The following is a 13,093-nucleotide window of genomic DNA, read 5'->3' as shown; positions in this document are numbered from 1 at the left end:
AACTCATCTAGTCCAATCTCCTGCTTTAAACAGGGCAGACTTCAATATCAGAGCAGATTTCTCAGGTCCTTGTCCAGTAGACTTTTGAAAATCTCCAAGGATGGAGATTCCACATAAATTTTAATCAGACTGTTTCACTGGTGTCATTGTGAAAGACCTGTTGTAGTTTGTAATCAAGGGCATATTTCCCTTTCTCTGTGTGTCTCTGAGAAGAAAGGCTGCATCTTCTCTAGAAACTGCTTGTAAGTAGTGGAAGACTGCAATTAATTCCCCCCCTTACCTTTCTGTATTCCAAACTAAATAAAACCATCTTCCTCAGCTGGACTTCAGTTTGCTTCTCATGTATGAGGGCCCAAAAGTCTCTGGGCCCTCTAAGGCAAAGGAGTTTTTTATCCAGCCATGGGCCAGACTTCATCAAACTGTCTCAGGTGAGGAACTTAGGGTCTTGCTGAACCCATGATATTCCTGCCAATGCATTTCTGTAGCTTGTCCAGTTCCTCCTGACTGGCAGGGCTGCCCTCCAATGCATCAACCATTCCTGCCAGCATGGAGCATCTTCTACTTCTTCCTCCCTTTCAGCAGTGAAGGACTCCCTAGCAGTTGCTGGTTAGACTTTGGTAGCTATGCAGCAGCACCAGCTAGCCCTCTCAGCACCCCTGAATGCCTTGTGGGCAGGACCATGGGCCCATGTACATCCAGGGGAAGCAGTCCCTCACTCAATTGTCAGCTGCCACGAGTAGCTTGTCCTCCCCAGATCTTTGCTACCAAATGTGCAGAACTGGGAGGCCAGAGAGCAGCCCTTGCCAGCAGAAACAAAGGCAAAAAAGCCCTAAGTGCCTCAGCCTTCTCTGTGTCCTTTGGCATGAGATTGTCTTGACAACTTCTTCAGAACCCCTCTCATCACGCTGTCCTGCATGTTTCTATATCTTGGCATGTTGTCATGTCACTTCAAAATGCTTTGTCTCTCTGAGATGTGGAAGTACTCTTTTTCAGTCAGGGCAATCATGATGTGGCATTTCATTTATTTATTTTCTACTGTAAAATTGCTTTTGTTTCAAAAATAGTTCTCATAAGGTAGCTTGATTAATGCTAATAACAGTGGTAATTTTCTAGTTTTTCTTACCTGCAAAAGTCCAAAATTCTGATGAGGCTGAAAGAAGAAACACTGAAGTGGAAACACAGTACGAGAAAACATAAATGAAACAGGAAAGAGATTAAAGAAAATTGAGTACTAATGCATGCTGTATCAGTATTTTTCCAGGTAGTACTTTCATCTAAACAGGCAAAAATTCTTACTGCTTCTGTAGCAACATATTTTTCTGCTTTCCTTTTTTGCATACAGAAATTTCTACAAACAAGCTCTTGTTTAAAGTATGTCCTAATTAACTAGTAATTTCATTAATGCTGTACATTTTGTAGATATTTGTCTTAATCAACTCCTTCCCACAAATGCTTTGTCAAAGAAAATAACACAGATACCTTAAAAACAATTTGGATTATATGGCACCACTTTTCATCATGATACTACATCCAGTACACTTTGAATGTCACAGTGTTGACTGGATAAGCAAACAGACTTCACAGATGTAACTTCTGGTCTATGGAAAGGACACAGAAGAATATCCAACTTTGACCTGGAAAAACCTTTCAGTCTCCTGACCTTTTAGTCTCTGGTTAATCTCCACAGATTGTGTGTAATGTGCAGACCTGTAGCTGAGTTCATGCATAAATACTTTTCTAGACTCTCAAGCTGCACGAGACTGAGTACATTCTCTTCCAACAGACCAAGGATTTTCCTGTTTCTAATCCAGAAGATGGAATATTCAGACAAAAATAAAATATAACAATATGTTTGGCAAAAATAATCGTTCCTTCATTTTGCATTTGCCCCTAAAACCACCCACAGACAGCAGCTCTGCTTCTATGCAGTAGTCTGTTGAATTTGAGTCAGTGTGTAAGCATGTGTTCAACCCCTTGTATTTATCTTGGAGCCTGATAATTTTGTCTTGGTCTAATATTTGGCTCCTTCTGTTGATGCAAGCTGGTAAATTCCATTTTCTTTTTCTCCTCTTTGAGTAAGTGATCGTTTACATGAGGGAGAAACTGTAATCCTTCTGCCACATTTGTAGAGTTCTCTACTCTTGGTCTTTACACCATGAAAATCACACCAATCTTTTTTCTTTTATTTTTTTTCTTTCCTCTTTCTTTGTTTCATTTTTCTAGCAAGTTCATCTAGGAAAATGTACTTAGTTTCTTTGAACTTCATGGATGTATAATAACCATAAAATAGCTTACAAAAGAAACTATCTTCTTATGGAATATTTGACCTGAACAGCTCAAGATTTTGGTAACTCAGAAAAATTAAAAATTAGAACTTTCTGGTGCTTACCTGAAATTAATTTTGTTCTGACTGTACTGATGCTTCAGGGTGACATCAGAGATACTGATGTCTTTGGGTGCTGATTAAGGTTAAATTCCACTTACTTTCCTCATTGCTTTTAATTAATTGTATAGGTCAATTATGATGCATGGCATGTCAGCAGAATATAAAACTGTGTTGGCCTTATGTAAAGCATGGGGCACAGGGTCGAGTACAATGGCTGTTTCAGGTTAAAGCAGTGTAAGTTTTGGGCTGTGAAGTTCACAGAATTAACTTTCCCACTGGCATTGATGGCTGTACTACGCTCTCCCATGTTAGGAGTAAACTCAGTTATTTAACTGAGTCCTGGTGCAGTCTGTGAGGCCATAACTTCCATGTTTTCAAATTCCACACAGGCAGTTCTGTAACAGTACCATTCTGTGAATATTCCCAGAGTGCCTTACAGCAATCAAAGTAAGGAGGGCAAAGTGGATTTACACTTGGAATGGAACATTAAAGGAACAGAACATTAAAATTATGTTCTTGAAGATATTTCAATTGTCTTAGAGCCATAACCATTTAAAATGTATACTATTTTAGTATTTTAATTTCAGCCTTTATACATTGTACTTAATTTATATTCAACTATAATGGTATGTGATACAGTCTCACATACTGTTCTTGGGCTTGGAACTCAATTGTCTCTACCTTTGCAGTGTTAACACAGTGATTTTGACTTTTGCCAGCTAACACTTTCCCAGGTGTATTTTGGGAGCTAACACAATGAGCAGCTTGCAAGATTATCTTGGCTTGAAGAGTAAGACAATTTAGTATCATGAGGTGTCCCATTCTTGACTACCTGGTTCCCACTGCCAGGGAATAATCCCAGGCATTTAGTTTACTAATACAGCCACAGCCTCTTAAGTAGAAGAGAAGACTCATTAATTTAACTGGATTGGAGCCAGAGTGCTCAGTCATTTGTATAATCAAATTCTAAAAAGAGGTAATAATATCTTAATTTATATTTTATTATTATTGATTGCTCATTAATATGTAATCAATCAATCCTTTGCATTTCTGAGTCAATTTCTACATGAATTTATTGCTCGCTGAGGAGTGCTGCAGGCAGTATTCCATATAAAAGTCCTGACATTGACAGCTGTGAATTCACAAAGTGGGTATCTGGTTCAAAACTGTCTTTCAGTTCCACCTGAACTCAATAGGATTTTGAGAAAATACTGCTAAACTGAGTGGGCAAAAAGGTGGCAGATGGGCTTCAATGTAAATAAATATATTGCCTGGGGAAATTAGGGATGCATGATTTAATCCATACTTAAATGATGCCAAAACCCCTAACTGTCACTTAAAACTCAAGGACTGCTCTGAAGTCATTAGCAAGAGTCCCAAGGCCAACAGAACACTGCCCATCATCACAGAAGGATGACAAAAGGACAAAGGACAAAACAGGAAGCTTCTTTTGCAGCTGATCTTGTTCTGTACAAAAGCCTGACATGCACTGTCTCAAGAATGTTCTTCTGGCCTTTGTCTCTCAAAAAGGACTTGAGAGGTAAGAGATGGGCACCAAAAATGTGAAAAAGAGGAGCTGCCTCTTAAGGAGAAACTGGACAGACTGAGACTCTTGTATCTGTACAGAGTAGTCTGAGGAGGTTATAATCAAGATTACAGAATCACCAGATCCCATTGTGCCTGAACTAGGAGGCCCTCTCTGAAGCTGCTGGGGACAGATCCAGCAATTTCACCTGCAGATAGTGGCTGTGGTTGTGGGATCTTCCTGAACTGCAGCTTCTGCTGCCATCACAGGAAAAAAGTTTTGGGCTAGAGGGACCACTGGTTTGAAGAAGCTTGGTAATATGTTGTTAACATAATTCTAGTGAGATAATGTTTCATGAGGGTGCTTATTTGTCTTTGCTTGCCTCCAAATAGAAACTCCTCCATTCAGGAATGTACTGTACTATTTTCACTTTGGCTTTGAATGTACTTTTAAATCCTTTAAAGATTGCTGCTGCCACTCTAGATTGGATTTTTTTCTCACTAGCTTTAGTTTCCTTTGCAAATTTTCTTACTATTCTGATTATGATACCTGTCTAACATGAGTGGGACAGATCCCTACTCAGAGGTGTTTATTTTTTCATTGCCTACAGTGGGAGTTTAGATAAATATCTTAGACTAAAACCCCGAACTTTAGGGTGGCTAATGCTGGATGACATTGATTTGCCCCAGCTATATAAAATGCCTCCTGTGCTTATGCACTGTTCATTCATATAAGAATATCTGTTTAACATTGTTGGTGACACAGATGGTGGGATCGAGTGCACCCTCAGCAGGTTTGCCAACACCACCAAGCTGTGTGGCACAGTCAACATGCTGGAGGGAAGGAATGCCACCCAGAGGGACCTGGACAGGCTTGAGGTGGGCCTGTGAAGTTCAACAAGACCAAGTGCAAGTTCCTGCATCTGGGTTGGGGCAATCTCAAGCACAGTCTGGGCAGAGAATGGATTGAGAGGAGTCTGGAGGTGAAGAATTCGGGGGTGTTGGTTTAAGAGAAGCTCAACATGAGCTGGCCATGTGCCCTTGCAGCGCAGAAATCCAACCACATCCTGGGTTGCATCAACAGCAGCATGGGCAGCAGGTTGAGGGAAGTAATTCTCCTGCTCTACCCTACTCTCATGAGAGCCCTGCCTATGGGACCCCCAACATAAAATGGACATGGACCTGCTGGAGCAAGTCCAGAGGATAGCCACAAAGATGATCAGAGGTGGATGGGACACCTCTGCCTTGAAGACAGGCTGAGAGAGTTTGTCTTATTCAACATGCAGAAGAGAAGGCTCCAGGGAGACCTTAGAGCCTCTTCCAGTAAAGGGGATCTACAAGAAAGCTGGAAAGGGCATGTAATAATAGGACAAAGAAGAATTGCTTTAAATTGAAAGTGGGCAAGTTTAGGTTAGATATAAGGAAGAAATTATTTACTGTGAGGATGGTGAGACCTTGGAAGAAGTTTCCCAGAGAAGCTATGGATTCTCCATCCTTCAAAGGGTGTTCAAGAGCATGTTGGATGGGGCCCTGAGTAACCTGATCTTGTGGAGGGTGTCCCTGCCCATGGAAGGGGGTTGGTACTAGATGATCTTAAAGGTTGCTTCCAACTCAGCTCATTTCATGATTCTATGATAAGATATAACTTCTTGTAGCCACCTACCAAGAGTAAGTTCCTCAGTAATTGGTGGTTCCTTCACCAATCGCTGACCTTCATTAGTGTGGATAACTTATATATTTCAGTTCTGTAGCCTGTTGAAATATTTGGAATTTTCTGATTTCCAGTTGCCAATAGTTTTTTAAAAATGAAGTGTCCTAAATGCAGATTACTTTAAAAATATAATTCTCATTCAAGTCAGGCAATCTATTTGCATTGGGAATGCTGACTGCTGCAAGACTATTGAGGTGTACTGGGGGAAAGACTTTTTAATCTTCATCTATATATTATGTTCTCTTCCAAAGTATCCTCTGCAGATTGCTGTTAAAGATGGCACTAGATTCAAGAGGCCTTTGGTGTGGTTTGGTACACTTCTACTTTCCTTGTTAGGTAGGTGTCTGTGATGTCCTCTATGTCAAATCATGGATTTGATTTGTCTTAAAATCCTTAAGTTTGGAAAGAAAACTACTGCTCTCTTCTTTTTAACATGATTCAATTAAATTTGTCTGTGACATGGTGAATTTGCATTTCTGCTAGATTTGTCTTTTTGATGCCTTTTTATTTTTGAGGTAGTTTTATACCTTCTTGTCTCTTCCAAATAATCCTGATGAGATTGCCCATATTCTGTGACCCCCATTTATAGTATGGCACAGAGTGCAACCCCTCATTTTTTCACTTGTTTTGCAGCCCACCATTCATCTCTGGAATTTTATTTCTTCACTTGTTTGTGGGCCTGAAAAAGCCACCAAGAAGATAATTTAGAATTTCTTTCTCTTCAGTTCCTTCCCAAATCCTTTAAATCTTCTATAATTGGCTCCAATGTATGCCACCTTCATCTGAGACATGTCAGATGACTTTCTTCAATTCTTTATTCACTCTTTGTGTTTGATTTCCTATTTCTGGTCTATGGAGACTTAATTTCTTTTATTGTCCCCATTTCTTTCCAGCTATCACTTCCCAATTTCGTTAAGACTCCTCAGACTGCATTTTTGACAACCATAGGGCTACTAAAAAGGGCTTTACAAAAGGTATTAAAACTTCTGAAACCCTCAAGGCAGATGTGTTTCTCTTGAAAATTTGTGATTTATTCTTCAGAAGAAGCAGAATAAGCAAGCCCCTGGAGTGGAAGCAGGGGTTAGTCACTGTAAGAGAAACCCAAATGTGAACAATTCTTTTAATGAGGAAAGGAGATTTAATGTATGTCTTCATTGCTCGAGATAACACACCTTCCTTTTACTTCTGAGCAGAGCACATGGGTTTTACTGGCTGTGACTGAGTAGCAGTTCATTTTCTAGGCAATTTCTACAAGAAAGAAAGCGAAATAATTTTATATATTTTATTTTATTTACAGATTAGATCAATGAGTTTATTTAATTTCAGGTGTAACAGCCTGAAAAGAGAAAGAATTCAAACATCTGATAATCTTTAATGTGGTAATCCCAATTCAATAATATGCAAAGCAAGAGACATCATTTTCAGAGCAACTTGATAAACTGATTACAAGCTGGTACTTCCAGTAGGAATAGATAAGAGAAATATATTTTTGTTTTCTGGTGAAAGCCTGTGTCCAGTAGTGTCTGAATTTGATACTTGTTAGAAACAAAGGGAAATGACTGATTGCAGGACTTGCCAATAATAAATCAGACCAACAAACCACACACATTTAGCTTCTCTCAGTTCAGAGGAAATGGTTTCTTTCTGGCTCATGCCATCAAGGGACAAGGGTTGCTTGAGACTTCGTGGAGTAATAGGTATAACATCTCTTAGCCCAGCAGTGACCAGTTTATATTCTGAAACTTGTTATTGATTTCACCTTAAGTTAATGGTAATGACAAAATGGGTAATAAAATTACCCAGCTTTCAAAAATACATATGTCTGTCCAGACGCAGTAGCAACAGGGGGCAGCAGACCTTCAGTTGTCATGGATCCACAGCTGAGGCTGAGCTGTGACAGTTTGCACGAGTCCAGTTGCTGGATCCCTCTGGTGGATTTTCCTGCTAGCTTGTCTCATTGTTTCCTTGCACCTGTGTAGTAGACCAGAGCACAGCAGACGTTGCTTTCAGCAAAGAAGCAGTCTTTTCAACAGGCTTTGAAAACCACTTCATAAATATTTCCTAAAGCAGTTTTGGGCTTAGATTTCTGCAGGATGGGAGCTTCAGCAGGCATTCATCCCTGCAGTCCCTCCATACCCGCTCTCCTCTAACAGTGTGGTACAGAGGGAAACCTACCTCATATGACAGTATTTATATTGTATAAATTAGTCATTAAGCCCAAAGCCAGCCCTCAGTTACAGCAGAATCACTGTCTGAGATGAAATGTCAGTTGTGCTTGGATGCTTTAGGTCTTCTCAACTCCATGATAGTTTTAATCTGCTGATCCATGTTTGAATGCAACAATCCTCTGTATTTTCAACATAAATCTGTCATGATCCGCTGAAAGAAGTTTGGAAAAGCTTTTCCAGTGGTTTTCAAACAAGAACTGTTGACAATTACACCTTCATGCCTTGTTAATGTCAATTGTTTAGCAAAGATAAAATCACTGTCTAGGTTGCTGTATGTGAATTCTTCACAAGGATTGAGCTAGACCTCTGGAGTTCAATGAATATTTGGGGTATAGAATTTGTTCATTTTAAAAACTGATATTGCAAACATAGTAGAATCTGAATTAATCAGACTACATTGCTACCTTGTGCCTTTCATCCTTCTGTTATGTATAGGAGAAATGGGGGACAAAGGACAGAAAGGCAGCATAGGACGTCATGGAAAAATTGGTCCTATTGGTTCAAAAGGTAGGTTTAATTATGTTTCTCCATTTGTGGTTCAGGTGAAAAATGTGTGATCATTTATGTTTGAGAAAAGTTTAGCCATTGAAAAATGGCTAACAACTCTCACAGTTTACCTTAGTAGGAATTTTCTCACACTGTAGTCAGCCAGGTCACTGAGATTTCTCAACCAGTTACCTTTGCAGTGACATCAGCATATTTAGTCTTAAAGTACTGTGAGTATCCTGGTTTGAGGATAAATAAAGAACTTTGCACTGTCACGCAAGTGTGGACAGTTAAAGAAGATGGGAAGATGTGCTGTACTTTGGTAAACTTTTAAGAGTTAGAAGATGTCTTTTCTTATGTTGACTACTCCATAGGCTTCCTATGTGATACTGGTTAAGTCATTTGGACTAGCGTTTACCTAATAATCTAGATCATGATTCAAAATTTAGGGAAATCCAGCCTTTTTCCCTCTACAGCATCTGAATTTACTGGTTCTGTGAAGTTTATGAATGTCAAGAAGTGAATATTGGTGCATATTATTTGGGTTCGAGTTTCATAGCTATGGCTGGCCTTTATTGTGGAATGACTGGGACAGAAAAATCTTTATTTTTGCTTGGGCATATTTCTACTTTCCACGTTTGAATTTTACTAGTGAAAAAATAGATAAATGCTAAATGAACTAGTGACAGAAAAGGCAGCATTAACATTATGTTATTTTTCATGTCTTCAGGTGAAAAAGGAGATAATGGTGACATAGGACCACCAGGTCCTAATGGTGACCCAGGTAATCCATAACACACCTTGTTTATGTGAAAGACATCACAAAAATACATCTTTACATACTGGGAGAAATAATGAATTATTTTTTTCATTGGAACTGTAATATTTCACTGTGATATTTTCAAATTGTTTAAAATAATTGAAGTTGCAGCAGTTGCTGGACTTGTAGTGTATATGCTAAAACAGTATCTCATACTTTCTCTGAGGAGTAATCTCTCCAGAAGCCTGATGGAAACTGAAGTCAGACTGTCTGTATCAGTCATCACCAGGGCAATGGGACGTCTCTGCATATCTCTCTTTGTCTTCCAGTTAACACAAAGGAGCAGGTTGGATGCTCCTGCTCATTCATGGATTATAGTTATAGGAGCAGGAGATTGTCAAGAATACAAATCACAGAATGGGTCAGGTTGGAATGGACCTCATTGGGTCAGCTGGTCCAACCTCTGCTCAAGCAGGGTAATCCCAGAGGACATGGCTTGGGATTGTGTCCAGACAGTTCTTGAATATCCGCAGGAATGGAGACTCCACAACCCCTCTGGACAATCTGTTCCAGTGCTCAGTTACCCACACAGTAAAGAAGTTCTTCCTCATGTTCAGGAGGAACTTCCTGTGCAATGTACAGTTTCTGCCCATTGCCTCCTGTCCTATTGCTTGGCACCACCAAGCAGAGCCTGGCTCAGTCTTCCTCACTCTCTCTTCAGATTCTTATATGGAGGTGCATGGATCTTCCAGAGGTGTAAAATGTTCTAGGAAAACAGCCTAGCATAAGTGCAAGCCTTGCAAGAGTGGCAGGTTTGGATTGGACTGAATTCATCCCTTCCTGGCAGAGTGCATTGGGGATGCACAGATTAGATTTCTCATGAGAACATAATTTGTCACTGTAATTCTTGAGCCAGCATGCTGTGCACTGGGCCAGCGTGCACAGTTTTGCAGGGCAGGTACCCTGTGCTTAGACTGACTTACAAAACTGAGCAGAGTAACTGGGTAGCCCAATGCAGATTTTTATAATTACATACAGAACTGCAAACTGTAATAAATGCCAACAGTAATTGATCCTCATTTTGAGATTTGTGGCCAGAGATGAAACAATTATTCTTTTAGTATTCACATTCAGATTATCTTTGTCAAACCTATACCCTAATTTGGGTTAATAGACTATTATCTAGTGTCTAATTTTATGGTCAGAAGCATTGTAAATTCTGTACTTTCAAAAACACAGACCTTCATTTTGCAGGTAATTATGTGCAATATGTGCTGGAATTTTGGATCTGCTGGGATATATTCCTTGTAAAGAACTTGCAAACAATGTTTTTGCTGTGAAAGAAATCATTGAGAAAACTAAGGAAATAATTTTACTGAAAATGGGAATTTTTGGAAAATGTTTTAAGTTAAAAAAGGTTGTGCGTGTTTTGCAGAGAATATCTATCTGTGTTTAGGTTAGTGCTAATTATTCAGGATGGAAGATTCGGAGGAAGTGAACTGATCTGTTCTGCACAGGCCCAGGCACCCCTGAGAATCATATAATGGTGCAGGGTAGTGAAGGCTCTAATTTTCTGTCTGTCACTTGCAAGACAGCTTTCTCCAGAGCTGCCATGCTGGGTCTTTTCATAAAGATGTTGAGATAATTGTTGAAATTAGGTAGCTTTTGATTTTATATCATTTCACAGGCATTTTATATCATTTCACAGGCATCCCTTGTGAGTGCAGTCAGCTAAGGAAGGCTATTGGTGAAATGGATATTCAAGTAGCCCAGCTGACGACAGAACTAAAATTCATAAAAAATGGTAGGTTAATTTTATATAACTACTTTCTTTTTGCCCCATTTTATCGGTGTAATCGCTCGTAAAGAGTGCCACCGTTCCACCTCTGATTTGTGAAGCTATTTTGGGGTGTGCAGTGACTTGGTTTATAGAAATGCGAGTGCTCACTTTTCAGCACTGCCCTCCCCCGCAGCTGTCGCCGGCGTGCGCGAGACCGACAATAAGATCTACCTGCTGGTCAAGGAGGAGAAGAGGTACAAGGAAGCCCAGCTGTACTGCCACGGACGAGGAGGGACGCTGAGCATGCCCAAGGATGAGACTGCCAACAACCTGATTGCCTCGTACATCAACCAAGCTGGGCTCACCAGGGTCTTCATTGGGATTAACGACCTGGAGAAGGAGGGGAATTTCGTCTACTCCGACCGGTCACCCATGCAGACCTTCAACAAATGGCGCAGCGGGGAGCCCAACAACGCCTACGACGAGGAGGACTGTGTGGAGATGGTGGCCTCTGGGGGCTGGAATGATGTTGCCTGTCACATTACCATGTATTTCGTGTGCGAATTTGACAAAGAAAATGTCTAAGCTGCTCTGCTCTTTCTCTGTTTTAAGAAAAATGTTTAAGACGGTGGTACAAGTTGCTCCATGTTTATAGAGTACAAGTGAAGTTTTGCAAGTATGTGGTGTCGGAGTTGTACAGCTGTAAATACAGTTTAGGTATTTCAAATATCAGAATTTACCCTTCAGAAGGGAAGAGCAGTAATAAGGAATAGCTTGGTTGGCTTTTTTATATATAGGAAAATATATGTGTTTAGATAAAAATGTACTTTGGGGCTAAATTTTGCCCTTACAACAGTTAACAACTGTGATTGCATGACTGTAAGGGAAGGCAGAATATGGCCTCTAGTTGTTAGAATGGTAAGAATTAGATTCCTGATATTCTTTTATCTTAGTAAAATTTGTAGTTATAAAACCTAATAACTTGTAGTGCTACAGGGATGTTTTGGCAACAAAACGTATTTTGTATACTCCAGTTAATAAGTACAAATATTACTGTTGTTTTTTTGAATGTTACAATGTTTGTTGGTGGTTTTTTTTTTTTTAAACTGGCCAAAGCAAACCAAAAGTCAGGATTCCTACCAATTTTGTAATGTTTCTTCATTAAACTGTTCACAGATGTATGACCAAAAAGCATTTAAGTCATTTAAGTAAACTGAATTTTAGTGCTGTGGGAGGAAAAAGTCTAGTGAAAGGTGTCCCTGCCCATGGCAGAGGGTTGGAACTAAATAACCTTTAAGGTCTCTTCAAACCCAAACTATTCTATGATTCCATAATTCTATGTTATGAAAATTCTTATAATTTAGTACTAAGAGGATTTCCATCCAGATGGTGTTTTGGGGTTGGCTAAATATGAAAGTAACAATTTGATTTTCTTCATTCCTCAGTTGAAAATGATTCAGTGCATGAAGTATTTCAGGCCCTAAATAATTTCCTAAAGTAAATGTTTCACATTTCTTTAAGATAATCTTGGTGCATCTTGTTACAAAACAAGCAAAAATACCAGCCCTCCACAATTTAAGGCAGACTTCATATATATGCAATATGCTCATGAAAACACATCAGGGATCAATTCCTTTTAGTAAGAAAACAGCTAACATGTTTACCCAGATTGTTAAAACAATCCCCTGAAAAGCAGAAAAGTTTTCAAAATTTTCCTGTGTATATAGCAGTAATAAATAACTTTGCACAAATAATTTATGTACCAAATTTACAATTGCATGTGATGGAAAAAGAGATGTATATTAAAAAAAAAAACAACCAGCATAATTTCACAAAATAATTGATGAATTACTTTAAATCTTCCCAGGAGCCAGTTGCATGCCACCTCATCTCAGTGTTAGGCATAGGAAAAACAAAAAAAATTGCAAAATCTCTAACACTGCTTCTTTAGGAATACCTTGCCCAGTGTTTTAAGATAATTCTTAAGGATAAGTGATCCTTGCTTAACATTCTGGTCAAAATGCATATGTGATCATTATGGCAGATTGGTGTATAGGGTATCCACAGTGGATATGGCATGTGGTCCCTGCGATTTCATTACAGCAAGGAAACCAACTCATAAACTCTGCTGTGCTGCAGCATGTAAACAATCAATGGCCATACAATGCTGTTCATATCCACGGACACTGACATTATTTGATTTATATACCTAAGAGAA

General features: G+C 39.3%; 1 protein-coding gene across 5 annotated transcripts in view; it reads left to right on the top strand.

Annotated features, from left to right (window-relative positions):
* Nucleotides 1-12,666, top strand: part of COLEC11 (collectin subfamily member 11) — a 44,834-nt gene extending 32,168 nt beyond the window's left edge. For 4 of the 5 annotated variants that reach the window (XM_071441320.1, XM_071441316.1, XM_071441308.1 and 1 more), the window contains exons 4-7: nt 8,285-8,356; nt 9,066-9,119; nt 10,804-10,899; nt 11,051-12,666. In XM_071441320.1, the coding sequence (XP_071297421.1) occupies nt 8,285-8,356; nt 9,066-9,119; nt 10,804-10,899; nt 11,051-11,460 (632 nt within the window). In that variant the 3' untranslated portion in view covers nt 11,461-12,666. The remainder of the gene's footprint in view (nt 1-8,284; nt 8,357-9,065; nt 9,120-10,803; nt 10,900-11,050) is intronic. The other variant, XM_071441327.1, reaches the window with a different exon arrangement.
* Nucleotides 12,667-13,093: the final 427 nt, after the last annotated feature.

The sequence above is a fragment of the Agelaius tricolor genome, unplaced genomic scaffold (genome assembly GCF_023055355.1).
Source record: "Agelaius tricolor isolate 1412-34295 unplaced genomic scaffold, bAgeTri1.0.p SCAF_1, whole genome shotgun sequence".
Lineage (NCBI taxonomy): Eukaryota > Metazoa > Chordata > Aves > Passeriformes > Icteridae > Agelaius > Agelaius tricolor.
This window is presented reverse-complemented; position numbering and strand designations above follow the sequence as displayed.